Source organism: Lolium perenne, chromosome 7 (genome assembly GCF_019359855.2).
Source record: "Lolium perenne isolate Kyuss_39 chromosome 7, Kyuss_2.0, whole genome shotgun sequence".
Taxonomy (NCBI): domain Eukaryota; kingdom Viridiplantae; phylum Streptophyta; class Magnoliopsida; order Poales; family Poaceae; genus Lolium; species Lolium perenne.
In genome coordinates this window covers 53,794,958-53,814,777 of record NC_067250.2, presented here as the reverse complement: position 1 = coordinate 53,814,777, position 19,820 = coordinate 53,794,958, and the positions used below count along the sequence as shown (strand labels likewise).

At 46.9% G+C, this 19,820-nt stretch overlaps 2 protein-coding genes and 1 non-coding gene across 3 annotated transcripts; 1 reads left to right on the top strand and 2 right to left on the bottom strand.

Annotated features, from left to right (window-relative positions):
* The first annotated feature begins 2,211 nt into the window (after positions 1-2,211).
* LOC127317508 (ankyrin repeat domain-containing protein EMB506, chloroplastic) lies at positions 2,212-5,168 on the top strand. Its single transcript, XM_051348065.1, has 7 exons — positions 2,212-2,630; positions 2,797-2,876; positions 3,344-3,442; positions 3,532-3,630; positions 3,798-3,896; positions 3,980-4,078; positions 4,375-5,168. Exons 1-7 carry the CDS (start codon positions 2,288-2,290, stop codon positions 4,477-4,479), a joined length of 924 nt encoding a protein of 307 aa, XP_051204025.1. The 5' UTR covers positions 2,212-2,287; the 3' UTR covers positions 4,480-5,168.
* A 143-nt stretch (positions 5,169-5,311) lies between these two features.
* Positions 5,312-8,181, bottom strand: LOC127317510 (tRNA (guanine-N(7)-)-methyltransferase). Its single transcript, XM_051348066.2, has 3 exons — positions 8,018-8,181; positions 7,560-7,929; positions 5,312-6,055 (listed from the first exon to the last, which is right to left on the bottom strand). Exons 2-3 carry the CDS (start codon positions 7,884-7,886, stop codon positions 5,594-5,596), a joined length of 789 nt encoding a protein of 262 aa, XP_051204026.1. The 5' UTR covers positions 7,887-7,929; positions 8,018-8,181; the 3' UTR covers positions 5,312-5,593.
* A 2,739-nt stretch (positions 8,182-10,920) lies between these two features.
* LOC127318193 (U6 spliceosomal RNA) lies at positions 10,921-11,028 on the bottom strand. The gene has a single exon (XR_007861748.1). It is a non-coding gene; the product is annotated as a U6 spliceosomal RNA (small nuclear RNA).
* Positions 11,029-19,820: the final 8,792 nt, after the last annotated feature.

The following is a 19,820-nucleotide window of genomic DNA, read 5'->3' as shown; positions in this document are numbered from 1 at the left end:
CTCAGTATAAGGGCCGGACATTTGCCCGAATATTGTCCCGGTTTTGTACCTGAAGGCCGGATTATCCGGGGGGGGCGGATTATCCGGGCCGGATATTTCAAGAATATCCGGCCCCCTCGAAAATGGCTAAGGACCTGAAGATTTGCTTCTCAGACTAGGGGCCGGACATTTGCCCGGACATTGTCATGGTTTTGTACCTGGAGGCCGGATTATCCTGGGGGCCCCCGGATTATCCGGCCCTTACTTAGGGCGGATTATCCGGCCCCCCGAAATGCACAACGGCTGGATTTTGGGGAGGGGTATTTATACCCCTCTTCTTCTTCCTTACCCCTTTGCTCAATCATTGCACAAGAAATCTGCCAAGCTTCACCTCCATTAGAGCCACCTCAAGAAACACAAGTTTTGCAAGATCTCCTTCCTCCCCCAACCAAATCTCTTGATCTTTGGAGATTCGAAGGAGAAGCCACCGATCTACATCCTCACCGAAGCGTTTTTCATTTCATCCTCATTTGTTTGAGGGATCTCATGCTAGTGTTCCTATTTGGTTCCCTAGTTGATTTGTTATTGATGTGTTGTTGTTGATTGTTGTATTGTTACAGATTTGGGAGCCTCCAATTCAGTTGTGGATGTGTGCCCCAAGAACCTTGTAAAGGCCCGGTTTCCGCCTCGAGGAAATCCCTTAGTGGAAGTGGGCTAGGCCTTCGTGGCGTTGCTCACAGGAGATCTGAGTGAAACCTTCGTGGCTGTTGGTTTGGCTTGCGTAGCAACCACACTCCTCCAAACGTAGACGTACCTTCTTGCAAAGGAAGGGAACTACGGGAATCATCTCCGTGTCATCGCGTGCTCCACTCTCGGTTACCTCTATCCCATTCTATCTCCTATATTGCGTAGCTATATCTTGCTTAGTTGATAACCTTGTCATATAGGTAAATTCACTTAGTTGCATATCTAGAGAATTTACCTTTGTGTCAAGCCTAAATTGAAAAAGAACTAAAAATTGGTTAGCACCTATTCACCCCCCCCCCCCCCCTCTAGGTGCGGCATACGATCCTTTCACTTTCGCCAACCTAGTCAACGCTAGAGAGGGATGACAGGTTCCAAAAGAGGAGGACATGTGCCTCTTCGAACCCATAAGCGAGACCAAATCGGCTGATCAGACGCTCCTTGCATGTGGAGGGGGATCCTACTGCCCACTATCTCACACCCTCACAAGCCATGGGTCATAGAAACCTCCTCCAAGATGATGCCCCAAAAAGAGGGAACATGACACCGAGTAGTGTCACCATCATCCGATCTAGAAGACCAGATCTTGGGTTTCCCTAGAGCATTCCAGCAAAAGGCAGCTGGGAGTTGCTACGTCGATGCCTCCAACAAGGGAACGACGCCCGTAGGAGCTAATGTCGATGACTCCAGCCGCAACTAGGGTATGGCTTTCACCGGTTTTCTCACCCGCACAAGTCCTGAACCAGGAACCGATCAGCCACCGCTCCACCGATGCTACCCCTGCCTCCACCGTTGTCCGCACCTCCCTAGCAAGCCCAAAGCGATGGCATCCCTTCTTCCTCTTCCCCACACTAGACGAGAGGATGCAACACCTTCATCAGCGCCATTCATCTTCCCCTAGCCACCACCAACTTGCCAAGCATCGCAGCGATGGACCTCCTTCCTGCACAGTTGTGAGCCAACAACACCAACCCGAAGAGCTAGCAGACACCAAACTCACATGACGTGCCAAGCCCCCGGCACCAACCCCGTTCACAGCCACGTAGAAGCCTAGATCAGGCCCGCGCAGACCAGCGCCCTGGCGGAGTCAGCCGGCCACACCCCTGCCCTCTGCCATGTCGTTGTTAGGACAAACATTTGATCGACAATATGTTTTAGGGCCTTGTTGGTTCAAAGGATTTCATAGAAATTTTAAAGTATTGGACTCCTCGTGACTATTTACTACGAGATTTTTCCTGGATATAACTCCTAACAAAGCTCGCTTTCACCCAAGCCTCTTTTTTTATGTAAAATCAAGAGGCCCTTAGTATGTTACCTTTGTGATACATAATTTAATAAAAAACCTTTGTGATATGAATTAGTGACATCAATTGTATGTTACCATTGTAAGGGTGTTTTTACAAATGTACCAACTGAGCTCGCCCTACATCAAAACCAAATGACATCCTGTCCCTCCATTTTCCATCCAGCGTCTCTGGACGGGTCTTAGAGAAATCAGACGAAGACAAGAGCGAGAGCTTCAGTTCAGCTCCTCCGCGACGCGATAAGAGGCGCCGGCCAAGAAATGCTGCCATGGGCGACGACGGCTTCCTCCTGCTCCGCCGCCACCTCCCCCCTTCTCCATTCCTCTCCGCTCCCTGCTCTCCCCTGTGCTGCACCACGCTCCTATCACCCACAGCCCCACGTTCCGCCGCCGCTCTCAATTGGCTCCCGGGCCCCGCCACGCGCGCTCTCCCGCGGCGGCGACGCCTTCTGGGAGGAGCCGGACGACGGCTCCGGAAGCGAGTACGAGGATGAGGGCAAGCAATCCACCAGACAAAGAAGCTCTCCTTTCCCTTCCCCCATGCCGTTCTCTAGGGTCGCTGTGGCGCGGCAGCAAGACCGTGAAGAGCATGAGCTCCGGAGAGGTACCATAGCGATTGGGGCAAATTTACTCCTTCAGCAGTTCTTTGATGTGCCTATTTCTTACACTTTGCACTCACCAGTGATTGTGCTGTTTATGCTTCTCAATTCTGATTTTGGTACTTTTTTTTGGACTGTACACCTTATCGTGCCGCTATTTTGTTGTTTTAGAAATCGAGCTTCTCCTATCGCCGGAAGAAGAGGCTATCCTGGATCAGAACGAGACCGCTGACATCACCCAAATATCATCAGTTAAGTGTGTTCCACTATCTTACAGACAATTTTTAAGTGTCGTTCACTATCTTGGAGATGCTCCTTATCATGTCTAGTGTGGTTTAGGTGTTTATGCTACTTGTAAGAGTGACATGCAGTCTGTTGCCGGGGGCTGATTTTCATGCCATATAGCCACATCGTGCCATCTGATAAGCTGGTTATCCAATTCAGATTTTTTCGGTGCTATCTGTTGCCGTTTTGTAACCTGATTTCTACATTGATGTCTTGCATCACTTCATAAACTTTCATACTGAATTGTGCACTAACCGGTAACATGACAATTCCTGTACTACAAAACAATCTGTTGGTACTATCCAATAAAGAAAACAATCTGTTGGTTACAGTACATTTCATAAATTGCATCTGAGTAGCAAGAGATATTAATGTGTGCAATGTTGAATGTTGATGTTGATTCTAACTTGAGAAATTGAAATGCTTGGTGCAGCCGAAATGGCATCCGCTTCATACCTACGCGTTGGCGCTGCAGATACCTCTCATGGACAAGTTGCTGGACAATGGTGTTGATATCAATTTAGTCGATAAAGTGGGTTCCTGCTTTATCCATTGTGATGGCTGTCCAAAACCTCCTCATCTAGGATAATGGTGCTAATATTGGGACTGTTGCTATTGCAGGATGGTTTCACCCCTCTTCACAAAGCAGTAATAGGCAAAAAGGAGGCTGTCATAAGCCATCTCCTAAGAAAAGGAGCAAATCCTCATGTCAGGGATAGGGTAACTGGCACTATCTTTTGTGGTTTATTTTCTATAGTTCCATAAGCAAGTGGTATTAACACTTGTCAGACTAATTTGGTTCTTCACAAGCAACAGTTCTCTTCTCATTTTAGGTTTATGATTTTTCCTGTATGTTGGCACTGGAATTTAGTCTGCCCTATTTGCAGGATGGAGCCACACCATTGCATTACGCAGTTCAAGTTGGTGCTCTGCAAACTGTGAAGCTGCTGATTAAGTATAAGGTGGATGTTAACGTTGCTGATGTTGTAAGTTGAAAGGGCACATCTCTCATATCAGCTCAGCAATTCTGCGCCTGTGAGGTCTTTTGTCATATTTTCCTCTGATGCAGGATGGCTGGACACCACTACATGTAGCAGTCCAAAGTAGAAATAGGGATATAGCAAAGATATTGCTCGTCAACGGTGCTGATCAGACAAGAAGAACAAATGTATGACCCTTTGGTTAATGTTTTGAACCTGTGATCATTGCTTCTTATGCTCTCAGATCTTATTTTGTGTACATTGTCATGCCATTGTATATTGCTCATAAATTTCCCATTGTTGCCTTCAGAAATCTGCGCAGCTTGAATCTTGATGTTCTAGACTTCTAGATCATTGTTCATTTCGATGTCTTGCTATGAAATCACAAACTAATGTCTAAACTATGTGGCTTAATGCTTTATGTTACGCAGGTGTCTCAACTCTGAACTGATAAACTGTTTGGATTTATATTTCCACATTGCAGGGTGGAAAGACCCCATTGGACTTGAGCTTATGCTTCGGAAGGGATTTCAACTCATATGATCTGGCAAAGCTTCTCAAACTCGTTCCAGCAAACAGAGCTGCTTGAGGATTTGCTCTTCCTGAAATTCGAAGCAAAAGATCCAATGTTAGCAACTCATATGATCTGGCAAAGCTTCTCAAACTCCCTCCGTTCCCAAACAGAGCTGCTTGAGGATTTGGCAGTTCTATTTAAACTGCCAAAACGTCTTATATTAAGGAATTGAGGTAGTAGCAACTGTGTCTTAAGGTGATTCGTCCGATGGTGTGTGGTCTGTGGGTCATACCTTTCCGTCCAGATTCATGGACAGCTTATCTAGAAACTTCGTGAAGACGAAATAGTCAGTGACAGCTGACAGGTGAAATTATTCCTATTTGAGGACTCCAGGCAACTTGGTAGACTTGTTCTTCAGTTATTTTCATGGACATGCTTGTGTAGTCTACTACTCTTGTGCATCGTCCTCGGATAAGCAGGTAAGCATACAGGAAATCAATCTGCTGGAAAGGTTAACTCATTTGGGTTGTAATTGCATTAGAGCTGGCCTCAGTTAATTGGAGAAGCAACATTCAGGGACGAGTTGGAGTTACCAGTTTACTACAGAAGTGCACTTCTTATAAAGCTCTACTTGTATTTTGTTCGAACTACAGAGTTTAGAACAGTCATTTTATTTCTACTTTTCTTTTTTATTTCTTGTGCTCTTTTGTACATAAATATGGCAAGCCTTTTGAATTTTTACATGTATGGTGCACTTTCTTTTATTTCCATTTGTACCAAATATTCCCGTATTATTATTAAAAATAAATGAACTCCTTTTGTTTAAGTATGATGCACCTTAACATTTTCGTCTAATACTCACAGTTTTGCAACAGTACGAAAATTCACAAGATGAACATGGTATCAATTTCCAGACAGAAATATAATTTTCCAAAAAATGCAAAATACTACACAACATTAGAGTTTTGACATAATGCAAACTCTCGGTGAGCTTGAAGTCAAAGCAATGTTCCTGTTTTTCTTCTTTTTGTGAACTAGGGTAGAGCCACACATTTTGGTCACCAGAACAAAGGTAAAACTACAGAATACTGAAATCCTACTAACAAAAATGCATAGAAATGACACAGATCGATCTAGCACATTCTCGGAAAGTGCACTAGTGCTATGAGCTACTAACTCCCCAAAATGCTTATTCCTCTTGCAAAGAGATGCGCCTGAAGATGGCCTGGAAAGTTTGCCCTCCGTTCCTCGCGACCTTCTGGCCTTCTTCAGTGGCAGTAGACAGTAACTTGACAACTGGATCGACTTCTATCTCTTCCTCTGGAACAGCTTCAAAGAGCGGGTGTTTCTCCAGACACGACCGCATCCATACACCAAGCTCCTCAACATCGGTGATAGTATATATGATTCCTCCGACTCCCATCACAAAAGCGTACTCGTCGAGCAACTGCATGCTAATCACCCTCCTCCGGTGGTTCTTCTCCTTGAAGTGAGGGTCAGGGAACAGGAAGAACATCTTGGAGAGCTGAGCCTTCCTGAAGTAGTTGGGAATGTATTTCATTGAATTGGTGCGCACGACGGATATGTTGTCATACTGTCCTGGATTTGATGCTCTTAAAGCCAGAACCCTCTCTTTCACATACTCAGTCACCTGTATCAAAATATAGAAAACAAACAACAATAAATTGCACCGTAAATTTTAACTACTCAACTAGAGTGAACAAATAAGTTAAAATAAGAAAAGCTCCACTTCTTTCACTAAGTACAAATCAGCATTCATTACACCATCACAAACTTAATTAAACATACTTTGTGAAATGAAAAGCCATGATCACAATCGGAAAATAAATCAAATCAACAATTGGCATAGTATTTGCTATAGAGGGTGGCCCAAAATTCCTGGCAGCTGGGACCTCGGCTGCTACTCTTGGTAGGACCGAGGAGGCGAGGTGACCATGGTGTAGTGGCCTCAGAGAGCGGCACTACAGCAATGACCCCAAGGGGTGGGGTTTATGGATGGGTGTGGGCCGTGTGGCTATGGGTGTTCACCTAGTCCGCTAGTGTGGTAGGACGTTGGCCCAAATGGTTGGGCCTGGTCGAGGTGTGGCATTTCCGTGTGTTCCAGCAACATGGCGAGGCTGTGTGCCGTGTGCGGCAAGTACAGCATTCCCTAATACCTTGGCTGGTAGTATATGCCACGGCAGCAGACCCAGGTGATGGCATGGCAGCTGGGCTCTGCAGGCGATGTTTCTGCACAGCTAGGGTTGCCCAGTGTTAGCCTGTGTGGGACCATGGCATGTGTGCAGGCAGTGGGTGTTGGAGCGGTGTCTCCGGAAGGAGGTGGCGGTGGACTGCGTAGAGCACATTGTTTCATTAGGGATGCAGTGTCATTTCAGCAAGGCTCTGGTAATGTGTATGGCTGTATGCCAGCGTACAGGCTAGATAGGTTCAGTGGTGTTCAGTCTTCATCAAACCTGGCCCAGGTCTACTCCGCCAACAGCGGATCTGGTTTCCCTCTCCCCGCGACGTTGTTGGAGTCTTGGAGATTGTAAGAGGTGGAGTTCCTGGGGTGTCTTCCGTACTCTTTAGGGCTTGTCGAGGTTTTCACACCATCTTTGGCATGCCACGACAGAACTGGCTTTTAGGGGAAGTGTGAGGTGATCTTAGCATGCCAGGGGGGAGCTCCAACGGTGTGCAGGTTGCCTTCCTGGAAGCCTGCCATGGTTGTTGTTTTGGTAGTGTGCCGTCTTGTGTTATCCATGGCGTTGTTGGCTTGTGGGGCCCCTAGCTATGTCTAGTTGTGTTCCATTGTATTTGGTTATCAGCCTGGTTTTCCTCAAATAAACTGGGTCACTTTTTCCACCTAATTGAAAGGAAGAGCTGCTGCTAGTTTCTCGAAAAAAACAAATTTGCTCTACTAAACCTCAATATGTTACATAACGTGCATCTTTCTTTCTTTCCTACAACGAGGTGGATAAGCCGCAAGCAACAGAACATACAGCGCATTCTACCGGGGATGGCAAATGTTTTGTATGAACTATGTCCATGACCTTAAGGTTAAACTGGTAGAAAATTCTGAGCATGTGTATGACTATAACCTTCAAGCTCAACTCTTGAGGAAGCAAGACAAACTGCAGCAAGAGCATCAAAATTACCTTGTCCCTCAGCTCCATGCCGATCATGAGCTTGTCGGGGAAGAGCGGCGAGAGCCCGACAAGCAACCCACCAAACCCGCACCCGACGTCCGCAAAGCGGATCAGGGGCGCCTCCACCTCCTCGTCGTCGCCGCGCTCGCCCTTGTCGGCCGGGTAGTAGCGCGGGTAGTGCTGCGAGAGGTCGAAGTCGTCGGGCGATATCGGGATCGGGAAGTGCGAGTCGCTGAGCGGGTTGCTGTGCGCGCGCGCGCGGTAGAAGCGCTTCCGCGGGAGCTTCCCCGACTGCCCGCCGCCGCCGCCGCCGTTCGCGCCGCTGGTCCTCGTCATCGGTGCCGAGCCGTGCGTGGCGTGCGCGCCCCGGTTGTTTCGTCTGGAGGAGGCGTTAGAGCAAACAGCTTGTAAGCGGCAGCCGGGGAGAACGTGCGGAGGTGGAGTAGAGAGAGAAGCGGAACACGAACCGGAGAGCCGCCGGGACGACGGGCACGGAGGAGCTTGATGAAGCGGCGCCGCGGGGTGTGCGCGTCCGGCGGCCGGGGCGGCGGCGGACTGCGAAGCTGAGACGCCGTGCGTTAGGGCTTGGGCGATGGAGGGGAGTGGGCAGATGGATTGGGCCGCGCTGCGCGGGTTGGAAGGAGAAGATGGATTGGATACGACGCCGGAGGAATCTGGGCCACGTCTCCACGTATGGACTTTCTTGGCCCATGGGTGATGGATTTGAATCACCAGGAAAAAAATTTACCTAAAAAAAAAGGAAACTGCTGGACGTCCCCCAGGGGATCTGATTTCCCAGCCCCCGGGTCCCCAGCCGTCGGATCAACCATTTTGACGGTTAGATTTGCATGTAGCAAAAAAACATCCCCGGCAGCAAAAAATCACCCCCGGCAGCAAATGACTGAACCAAAAAACGATTCGTTCAGAAAAGAAAATAAAAAGGCTGGGCTCGCCGGAGACCACGTAGCAAACATATTACGTAAATGTAGCAAAACCGCAAATAAATTGTAGCAATTTTTTTAATTCATATGCTGCAAATCCTCTAAGACATCAACGGAGACATTGTTTACAGCCGGCAGCAACGCCGTCCGAGGTTGCAGCAACTCCGTCCGTCCAGAACAGCAACGCCACAAGCTGCTAGTAGCAACGCCCTATGCCTATGGTAGCAAAAATCCACCCTCCGCCAGTAGCAATGCCGGACACCTTAAATAGTAAAACAGACCTCCGCAGGTAGCAACGCCGCAGGCCTAAGGCAGCAAAACTCCTAACAAAGTCGAGGAGCACGAGATGGAGGCAGCGCTGGTAGCATCGGCAGCGACCGCTTGTAGCATCGACGCCCTCGGCTGATAGCACCAGTGACAGCCACTAGTAGCATCCCAAAATTGGGCTGCACAGCAGCGTCGTCGACTAGAACATGGCTGTAGCACGGCGCCCGGAGCATGGCTGTAGCACGGCGGCGGGAGTGGCTGGGCTGCGGGGGCACGGCAGCGCGTGGGTGGGGCGCTGCGGCCCGAACTCGTGCGGAGGGACGACGAGCACACGGCAACGGGGAGAGGAGGACCTCACGGCGGCGCGCGACGGCAGCCAGGGCATTGCTGGGGCACGGCGGCGGGAGTAGTTGGGGTGCGGCGGCATGTAGCAAACATATAGTGCAATTTTAGCAAATCGGTAAAAAAGTTGTAGCAATTTTTTTTTTCATATGTAGCAACTCTACAAAATGAAGACCTCGTCGGAAAAGTCAACAAAAACCTGGCATGATGCTAACTAGCAGCGTAGCCTAAAGTTTCAGCAACTTCGTCCACCCAAGGGAGCTACGCCTAGAGCCACCATTAGCAATGCCAGACCCGTAAGATAGAAAAAGCTTGTAGCAAAAAAAAAAAGCCTCCCCCACCAGTAGCAACGCTGAATACCTAAGATAGCGAAGCCGGCATTCGCGAGTAGCAACGCCGGACACTCAAGGTAACCGCAGCAGCAACTTTCACAGAGATGCCTGGAACGGTTCCGGGTGAGTGCGCATGTCTAGTCCACCTGTTGAGCGGGCAGGAAACACAGCACCTGCTGGAGAAGCCACACCGAGGGATGGAGATGAGGTGCGGAGCCGCTCGGCCGGAGCGGGAGCAGACAACGCGGCGGTACGAACGCCGGTACCACTCGCAGCACCTGACTCCGTTGGGCCGGTCGCCGTCCTTGGGGTCGTCGAGGACGGAGCAACATCGGCGGCGGTCGTTAATGGCGGAGCACTTGGCCGGCAGCAGCCGAACAACCTCGCATGCGACCAGCGCGGCCACGATGACCTCGCGCACGAGGGTGGGGGCAACGGCGCTCGGATGGATCCCCGCCTTGCCGCCGCTGCGGGCCTCAACGGCCGGCGACGGGGCGTTGCTCGACGGCGCAGGGGAGGCGAAGTTCGGCGGGTCTCCAGGACATCGCCGGAAGCAGAACTGCGTCGGCCGTCTACAGATCGAAGGCGGCGAGAAGTTTGCAGGGGGAATCACGACTGGGCGCAGCAGCGGCGTGTGGCTGGGCGCCACGGCGGCGCGTGGTTGGGCACATCGGTGGCTCTTCTCCATGGTTGCGATGGGCGAAGAAACAGAGAAAAAATAGGGGACGGGAGAGAACGTGCGCCAGGAAGATAAGGTTGACTTTGAGCGGTTACGTGTGACCCAGGTTGGACACGTGTCGTCGTAAGGAGGCGGAGGACGGAGCGACGGGATCCCCCGGGGGTATACAATCATTTTCCAAAAAAAACAGAAAAACGCAGAAATAATGCCCAAAAAGGAATTATCACGTTCAAAAGAAAAATGTATCGTCCTCTAAAAATACTTCTCAAGGCGCGACGCATTTCAGTGCCGTTGGTTTCACGTTGATGCTCTGGTACATAGGCCGTTGAACCCGAGCATCTAGATTCCCCATCATCGCAGGCACACAAGGCAGACTCGACACGGCGGAGGGAGGGAAGTGACGTTGTTGACGCCACCATCCCGGTTTCTTTCTCCCCGCCCATGTGTGAGGTTGAGGACGCCGCCCGCCACTGCTTCTCCCAACCATGGGTGAGGAAAGTGTTGCCTCTCGTTGTCCTCCCTGCTTCTCCGGCCGCCAAATTCTCTAAGAGATCCATATTCTTTCAATCCCTCCAAGTTATACCTAGCATTGTGATGAGGGCTTCCATGTGTTATTGCTCTAGTGGTATATATGGAATTGGGTGAAAATTAGCCATAGGAGTATTTCATATGGCTATCGATCCTTAATATCGAACATTCTATGTAGAAAACGTTTCTAAGAAATATAATAATACAATAAAAATTTATGATTCTTTATAAAGCAGGGCAGTGACGCCTTTTCTCTAAAAAAAACTAGTAAAATTTTGATGAAATTTCTCTTTCGGACCATTTCTCAATTTGTGTGTGTCATCCTTGCGCATGGGTCATGCTAATCTTCTTTGTATCGTTTCAATTTTATCGGATGTCCTGGAAGGGACTTTGATGAAATTTCTTTAAACCAAATAGATCATAAAATCTTTGTTGAACAGTTCGGGGCTCCACATCAACTCAACTTTTTTTCTTAGAGCAACCATGTATTTCATTAGTAAAAAATCAAGTGACATGAAAACTAAACGACGGGCTATATGAGAACAGTTATCCTAAAAACTTTACATATAGAACCCTAAAGGATACAAAAAAAATATTGAACAATCTCTAGAGTTTCCTGCACTCGCCGAAGCTAGCGGCCGCCGCCTAAACACACTTTGGAAGAGACGCTGAGCCTCCACAATTGGCAGATCCAAAGGAACACCATCGCTAACGAGGCTTTGTGAGTCAATGAACATGCCTGCTTACAAGCAGCAAGATACACGTCAATGTGGCAAGTCGACTAGGGGACATCCCTATGCTGCCATGGAACAAGATCCATCGTATCCCATCGACGAAATCACGAAATAACGACAGATAGAACACCTTCAGACCAACATCCTTGCTCTAGAGCCCACCTCGCCTCGACCCCTAGTGCCACCATAGATAACGATGAATTCCAGCGACATGCCGAGAAACTGATCTCACCAGATCTAAAGAAGGGCAAGAATACTAAGCTGCATCAACAAGCCCACATTTCCATCAACTCTGAGATGCCTCCGGTGTGGGAGTAGATTTAAGACAGATTTATTTCCCCATGTGCCACTCACACCACCCCAACGATGCACAACAACAAAAAAAAACCAATTTTTTTAACCCCAATTACTAGATTAGAAAGGAGGAATGAGCCCCCCTCCCTCCTACCTCCGGAGATGATAGAGGAAGGAGAAGGGGCCAACACCTGACCAATGGAGCCCTTTGTCGTCTATGAGACGAGTAGAGGTGAAACCGGTTCGCTACGAGTCCTTTCTCTCGTAACATTAAACCATGTGTCGTGAGTCCATGACAGACAACACGAGGCAACTTTGTTAATCGTGTGTCGCGCTGAAAGAACATCTCTCATATTATGTTTTGTGTGTTTGATGTCAATGTATGTGATACACTAATGTTTGTTTAAGTGCTACAGGGATTATATAGATACATATATATGTGTGATGGATGTTGTAAGTCGTGTCAAAAAGAAGCTGTAACAGGTTCATCAGGCCGGATAATCCGGGCCGGATATTTCCAAAATATCCGGCCCCCAGTTTTCGGCTAAGGACCTAAGGAAAAGCAGCTCTGGACAGGGGCCGGACATTTGCCCGGATATTGGCCCGGATTTGTCCCAGGGCCGGATTATCCGGGCCGGATATTTCCAGAATATCTGGCCCCCTCGAAATCGGCTAAGGACCAGAAGAAAAGCAGCTCTGGACAGGGGCCGGACATTTGCCCGGATATTTGCCTGGATTTGTCCCAGGGCCAGATTATCCGGGCCGGATATTTCCAGAATATCCGGGCCCCTCGAAATCGGCTAAGGACCAGAAGAAAAGCAGCTCGGGACAGGGGTCGGACATTTGGCCGGATATTTACCTGGTTTTGTCCCTGAGGCCGGATTTTCCGGGGGGGGGGGGGGGGCGGATTATCCGGCCCTTACTTAGGCCGGATTATCCGGGCCCCCGGAAGCCCCAACGGCTGGATTTTGGAGAGGGGTATTTATACCCCCCTTCTTCTACCTTGCTCCTTGCTCAATCATTGCACAAAAATCTGCCAAGCTTCACCACCATTAGAGCCACCTCAAGAACACAAGATTTGCAAGATCTCCTTCCTCCCCCAACCAAAGCTCTTGATCTTTGGAGATTCGAAGGAGAAGACACCGATCTACATCCTCACCGAAGCGATTTACATTTCCCCCTCATTTGTTTGAGGGCCCCCTTGCTAGTGTTCCTCTTTGGATCCCTAGTTGATTTGTGTTGATGTATTGTTGTTGATTGTTGTGTTGTTACAGATTTGGGAGCCTCCAATTCGGTTGTGGATGTGTGCCCCAAGAACTGTGTAAAGGCCCGGTTTCCGCCTCGAGGAAATCCCTTAGTGAAAGTGGGCTAGGCCTTCGTGGCGTTGCTCACAGGAGATCTGAGTAAAGCCTTCGTGGCTGTTGGTTTGGCTTGCGTAGCAACCACACTCCTCCAAACGTAGACGTACCTTCTTGCAAAGGAAGGGAACTACGGGAATCATCTCCGTGTCATCGTGTGCTCCACTCTCGGTTACCTCTATCCTATTCTATCTCCTTTATATTGTGTAGCTATATCTTGCGTAGTTGGTAACCTTGTCATATAGGTAAATTCACTTAGTTGCATATCTAGAGAATTTACCTTTGTGTCAAACCTAAATTGAAAAAGAACTAAAAATTGGTTAGCACCTATTCACCCCCCCCCCTCCCCCTCTAGGTGCGGCATACGATCCTTTCAATTGGTATCAGAGCCTCGGCTCTTATTTCGGGCTTAACCGCCTAAGAGTATGCCGGACGATGGGCCTGCGGAAGAGGCCGCTAAGATGGTCTCCATGGATGACATCAATTCGTTGAGGTCCTCCATGGAAGCTCAAATGGAAAGCATGAGAAAAATGATTTTCGAGCTTTTGACTCCGGTCCCTCCCATGGCTCCCGCCGTAGAGGTAAAGGACACGGGTGTGTTAGTAGAGGGAGGTGCTTCGGCATTACCCTCCTCTACCAAACCCGTGGATGATGAAGTTGATGATGAAGAAGATGCAACCTCTAATGGATTGATCGCTCTTGCCTCCCTCTCCACTAAATCTTCATCACCAAGTGAATCACTCAATGAGGTCATTCATGTGGAGGAAGAAAGTTGCCTCATGGCTAAATCCTCCGAGGTATCATCTCCTAGCCCCTCTATGCCTAACATATCAAGTGATCTAGGAGTTGATCATGCTAGTCTAAAGGTGAAACAAGAAATGCTAGAGTTTGATGAATTCATTCTTAACTTACAAGGTAACACTAAAAAGCATGTTTCAAATGTCATGGTTCGTATAGCTCAACTAAGTGATACTCTTGAGAAAAATGTCAAATAGAGAGAGAAGACTCTCTTGAAATACATGCTCTTAAAAATGCTCTTGAGGAAAGTCAAGAAATTATAGCTTCTCTTGAAGAGAGGCTAGAAACTATTGAAGAGCCTCAAGATAAAATTAACAAGCTCATTAAAGCTAGAGATCTTGCTAGGGCTAAGACTAAAGTGCTTAAAAAGGAAAAGGCCCAATTTGGTGTTGATCATGAGAAACTTGTGAAGGATCTAGATGAACTAGACAAAGCTCACAAAGCTTTGAAGAGTGAATACACTCTCCTATCCAAGTCTTATGAGCAACTTCAAATTAGGCTTGCTTCATATGATGTGCCTAGTTCCTCTACTCCCTCATGTGATCATGCAAATATTATTGAGGAAAATGCTAGGTTGAAGGATGAACTTGCTAAGGCCTCCTCTCCCCAAAGTAAACTTTCTTTGGATGATCTTTTGAGTAAGCAAAGATCAAACAATGGGAAGGAGGGCCTTGGTTATAATGCCAAGGCAAAGAAGGTAAACAAGCAAAAGGCCAAGCCCGCATAAGAGAAGAAGAAAGTCATCACTAATGGTGAAGCTCCTAAGGGCAAAACCATTAATGATGATGATGCGGGAAATGCTAACCCTCACTATGTTTTATTTAAGGATTATTATGGTGATGTTTATGCTAAATATGTTGGCCCATATGATGGTTATGTTGCTTGGTCTATTTGGGTCCCAAAGATCCTCGTTGCTAACAAAAGAGGACCCATTGAGAAATGGGTACCTAAATCCAAGAATTGATCTCATGTAAGACTATGCCGCCGGAGGTTCAAAATGGGTACTTGATAGTGGATGTACAAGTCATATGACCGGCGGCAAGAACCTCGTCAAGGAGTTGAGGCCTAATATAAATAATATCACCGTCTCCTTTGGCGATAATTCTACATCCGAGGTATTGGGTTTTGGCAAGTGATAACCCACAAGTATAGGGGATCGCAACAGTCTTCGAGGGAAGTAAAACCCAAATTTATTGATTCGACACAAGTGGAGGTAAAGAATACTTATAAGCCTTAACAACTGAGTTGTCAATTCAGCTGCACCTGGAAAAGCACTAGTAACAGGGGTGATGTGAAAGCAGCAGTAATATGAGAGCAAAGAGTAACGAATACAAACAGCAGTGGCAGCAATATGAGAGCAATGGCACCAGAAAATAGTTGATACTACTTCCAATGTCATGTAGAACGAGTATATGATGATGAGAGATGGACCGGGGTTCCCAACTATCTACACTAGTGGTAACTCTCCAATAACAAATGTTGGGTGAACAAATTACAGTTGGGCAATTGATGGGATTGAAATAGCATTAAGACAGAACATCAAGATTATTAATCATGTAGGCATGTTTTCCATATATAGTCATACGTGCTCGCAATGAGAAACTTGTACAACATCTTTTGTCCTACCAGCCGGTGGCAGCCGGGCCTCTAGGGAATCTACTGGAAATTAAGGTACTCCTTTTAATAGAGCACCGGAGCAAAGCATTAACACTCCGTGAAAACATGTGATCCTCATATCTAAGCCTTCCCCTCCAGTTATCCCAGTTGTTGTCACTCTGGGGCCTCGGGTTCCGGACATAGACATGTGCAAACAACTTGTAGATACAATCTAAGCAATAAGTATAGAGCTTAAATCTAAGATCATGCCACTCGGGCCCTAGTGACAAGCATTAAACACAACAAGATTGCAGCAACAATAACTTCATAAACTTTATAGATAGACTAATCATAATGTAACAATCCATCGGATCCCGACAAACACAACACCGATTACATCAGATGAATCTCAATCATGTAAGGCAGCTCATGAGATCACTGTATTGAAGTACATGGGGGAGAGAGTACCAACTAGCTATAGCTAGAACCCGTAGTCCATGGGGGAACTACTCACGGAGCATGATGGAGGCGGTGGCGTCGATGGAGATGGCTTCCGGGGGCACTTCCCCGTCCCGGCAGGGTGCTGGAACAGAGACTTCTGTCCCCCGAATTGGAGTTTCGCGATGGTGGCGGCGCCCCTGGAGTCTTTCTGGAGTTTCGTCAATTGGTATCGAAGATTTAGGTCACCAGGGCTTAAATAGGCGAAGAGTCGGAGTCGGAGGGGCCACGGGGCCTCCTCACACTAGGGGGCGCGCCCCCCTCCCGGGCCGCGCCGCCACCACGTGTGGGGCCCCCAGGGCACCCCTCTGGTCCCCCTCTGACTTTCTGGAAGGTTCCGGGAAAAATAAGGTTCTGGGCGTTGATTTCGTCGAATTCCGAGAATATTGCCCGAACAGCCTTTCTGGAACCAAAAACAACAGAAAACAGAAACTGGCCCTTCGGCATCTCGTTAATAGGTTAGTTCCGGAAAATGCATAAAAACATTATAAAGTGCAAGCAAAACATGTAAGTATTGTCATAAAACAAGCATGGAACATCAGAAATTATAGGTACGTTGGAGACGTATCAGCATCCCCAAGCTTAGTTCCTGCTCGCCCTCGAGTAGGTAAACGATAAAAAGAGTAATTTCTGTAGTGACATGCTACTTACATAATCTTGATCATCCTATTATAAAGCATATGAGATGAATGCAGTGACTCAAGGCAATGATCTAGAGTTGCTAACAAATAGATAATATATAGCAAAACTTTTCATGAATAGTACTTTCAAGACAAGCATCAAAAGTCTTGCATAAGAGTTAACTCATAAAGCAATAAATTCAAAGTAAAGGCATTGAAGCAACACAGAGGAAGATTTAAGTTTCAACAATTGCTTTCAACTTTCAACATGCATATCTCATGGATAATTGTCAACACAAAGTAATATGATGAATGCAAATATGCAAGTATGTAAGAATCAATGCACAGTTAACACAAGTGTTTGCTTCTAAGATGGAAGGAAGTAGGTAAACTGACTCAACATAAAGTAAAAGAATGGCCCTTCGCAGAGGGAAGCAGGGATTAAATCATGTGCTAGAGCTTTTCAAGTTTTGAAATCATATAGAGAGCATAAAAGTAAAGTTTTGAGAGGTGTTTATTGTTGTCAACGAATGGTAATGGGTACTCTAACTACCTTATCAACCAGACTTTCAAGAGCGGCTCCCATGAAGGACGTTATCTCTACCAGCAAGGTAGATCATCCCTCTTCTCTTTTGTTTACACATGTATTTTAATTTCATTATTTATGGTTGACACTCCTCCCAACCTTTTGCTTACACAAGCCATGGCTAACCGAATCCTCGGGTGCCTTCCAACATTCACATACCATGAAGGAGTGTCTATTTGCAAAATTAAGTTGCCTACTGATGAATCAGAGCAAAACATGTGAAGAGAATTATTAAGGAAAGTTGATTAATTGGGGGCTGGGAACCCCGCGCCAGCTCTTTTTGCAAAATTATTGGATAAGCGGATGAAGCCACTAGTCCATTGGTGAAACTCTGTCCGAAGTAAATGACAAGATCGAAAGATAAACACCACATACTTCCTCATGAGCTATAAAACATTGACACAAATAAGAGATAATAGCTTTTGAATTGTTTAAAGGTAGCACATGAAGTATTTACTTAGAATGGCAGGAAATACCACATAGTAGGTAGATATGGTGGACACAAATGGCATAGGTTTTGGCTCAAGGTTTTGGATGCACGAGAAGCATTTCCTCTCAGTACAAGGCTTTGGCTAGCAAGGTTGTTTGAAGCAAACACAAGTATGAACCGGTACAACAAAACTTACATAAGAACATATTGCAAGCATTATAAAACTCTACACTGTCTTCCTTGTTGCTCAAACACTTTTACCAGAAAATATCTAGACCTTAGAGAGACCAATCATGCAAACCAGTTTCAACAAGCTCTACGGTATTTTTCCACTAATAGGTTTAAACTACATGATGCAAGAGCTTAATCATGATCTACTTGAGAGCTCAAAACCATAGGTTTAAACTACATGATGCAAGAGCTTAATCATGATCTACTTGAGAGCTCAAAACCATTGCCAAGTATCAAATTATCCAAGACAATATGAGGCATTTTCTGTTTCCAACCAAATAACAATAAGTGCAATAGCTTCCAACTTTTGTCATTGAACATTAAAAGTAAAACGAAGAACACAAGTGTTCATATGAAAAAGCAGAGCGTGTATCTCTCCCACACAAGGATTGCTAGGATCCAAATTTATTCAAACATAAACAAAAATAAAAACACACAGGCGCTCCAAGTAAAGCACATAAGATGTGACCGAATAAAAATATAGTTTCAATAGAAGAAACCTGATAAGTTGATGAAGAAGGGGATGCTTGGGCATCCCCAAGCTTAGACGCTTGAGTCTTTGATACGTCCCCGACGTATCCATAATTTCTGTTGTTCCATGCTTGTTTTATGACAATACTTACATGTTTTGCTTGCACTTTATGATGTTTTCATGCATTTTCTGGAACTAACCTATTAACGAGAGCCACAGTGCCAGTTCCTGTTTTCTGCTGTTTTTGGTTCCAGAAAGGCTGTTCGGGCAATATTCTCGGAATTGGACGAAATCAACGCCAAACCTCCTATTTTTCCCGGAAGGCTCCAGAACACCGAAGAAGAGTCGGAGAGGGGCCAGGGGGCCACCACACCACATGGCGGCGCGGGCCAGACCCTGGCCGCGCCGGCCTAGGGTGTGGCGCCCCCAGGTGCCCCCCTGCGCCGCCTCTTCGCCTATAAAATCCCTTTCGACCTAAAAACGCAGTACCGATTGACGAAACTCCAGAAAGACTCCAGGGGCGCCGCCACCGTCGCGAAACTCCAATTCGGGGGACAGAACTCTCTGTCCCGGCACCCTGCCGGGACGGGGAAGTGCCCCCGGAAGCCATCTCCATCAACGCCACCGCCTCCGCCATGCTCCGTGAGTAGTTCCCCCATTGACTACGGGTTCTAGCTGTAGCTATGTCGGTATACTCTCCCCCATGTACTTCAATACAATGGTCTCATGAGCTGCCTTACATGATTGAGATTCATCTGATGTAATCGGTGTTGTGTTTGTTGGGATCCGATGGATGATACATTATGATTAGTCTATCAATAAAGTTTGTGAAGTTATTGTTGCTGCAATCTTGTTATGCTTAATGCTTGTCACTAGGGCCCGAGTGGCATGATCTTAGATTTGAGCTCTATACTTGTTGCTTAGATTGTATCTACAAGTTGTATGCACATGTCACTGTCCGGAACCAAAGGCCCCGAAGTGAGAAGAATCGGGACAACCGGAGGGGATGGTAGTGATGTGAGGATCACATGTTTTCACGGTGTGTTAATGCTTTGCTCCGGTACTCTATTAAAAGGAGTACCTTAATATCCAAAGAGTTTCCCTTGAGGCCCGGCTGCCACCGGCTGGTAGGACAAAAGATGTTGTGCAAGTTTCTCATTGCGAGCACGTACGACTATATACGGAAAACATGCCTACATGATTAATAATCTTGATGTTCTATCTTAATGCTTTGATTCCTATCAATTGCCCAACTGTAATTTGTTCACCCAACACTTGTCACTTATTGGAGAGTTACCACTAGTGTAGATCGCTGGGAACCCCGGTCCATCTCTCATCATTATATACTTGTTCTACATGTCATTGGAAGTAGTATCAACTATTTTCCGGTGCCATTGCTCTCATATTGCTATTACTGCTGTGTTATCAGTTACTATTGCTCTCATATTACTGCTACTTTCACATATCACATGTTGCTAGTGCTTTTCCTGGTGGAGCTGAATTGACAACTCGCTTGTTAAGGCTTATCGCATTCTTTACCTCCCCTTGTGTCGAATCAATAAAT

Bases quoted from the DNA above. Each gene is read 5' to 3' on its own strand.
- LOC127317508 (XM_051348065.1), top strand. From the start codon at position 2,288: ATGCTGCCATGGGCGACGACGGCTTCCTCCTGCTCCGCCGCCACCTCC. The intron at 2,631-2,796 runs GTACCATAGCGA...TTGTTGTTTTAG, and splicing joins AGAGCATGAGCTCCGGAGAG to AAATCGAGCTTCTCCTATCG. The intron at 3,631-3,797 runs GTAACTGGCACT...CCCTATTTGCAG, and splicing joins ATCCTCATGTCAGGGATAGG to GATGGAGCCACACCATTGCA.
- LOC127317510 (XM_051348066.2), bottom strand. From the start codon at position 7,886: ATGACGAGGACCAGCGGCGCGAACGGCGGCGGCGGCGGCGGGCAGTCG. The intron at 6,056-7,559 runs GTAATTTTGATG...ATTTTGATACAG, and splicing joins GCATGGAGCTGAGGGACAAG to GTGACTGAGTATGTGAAAGA.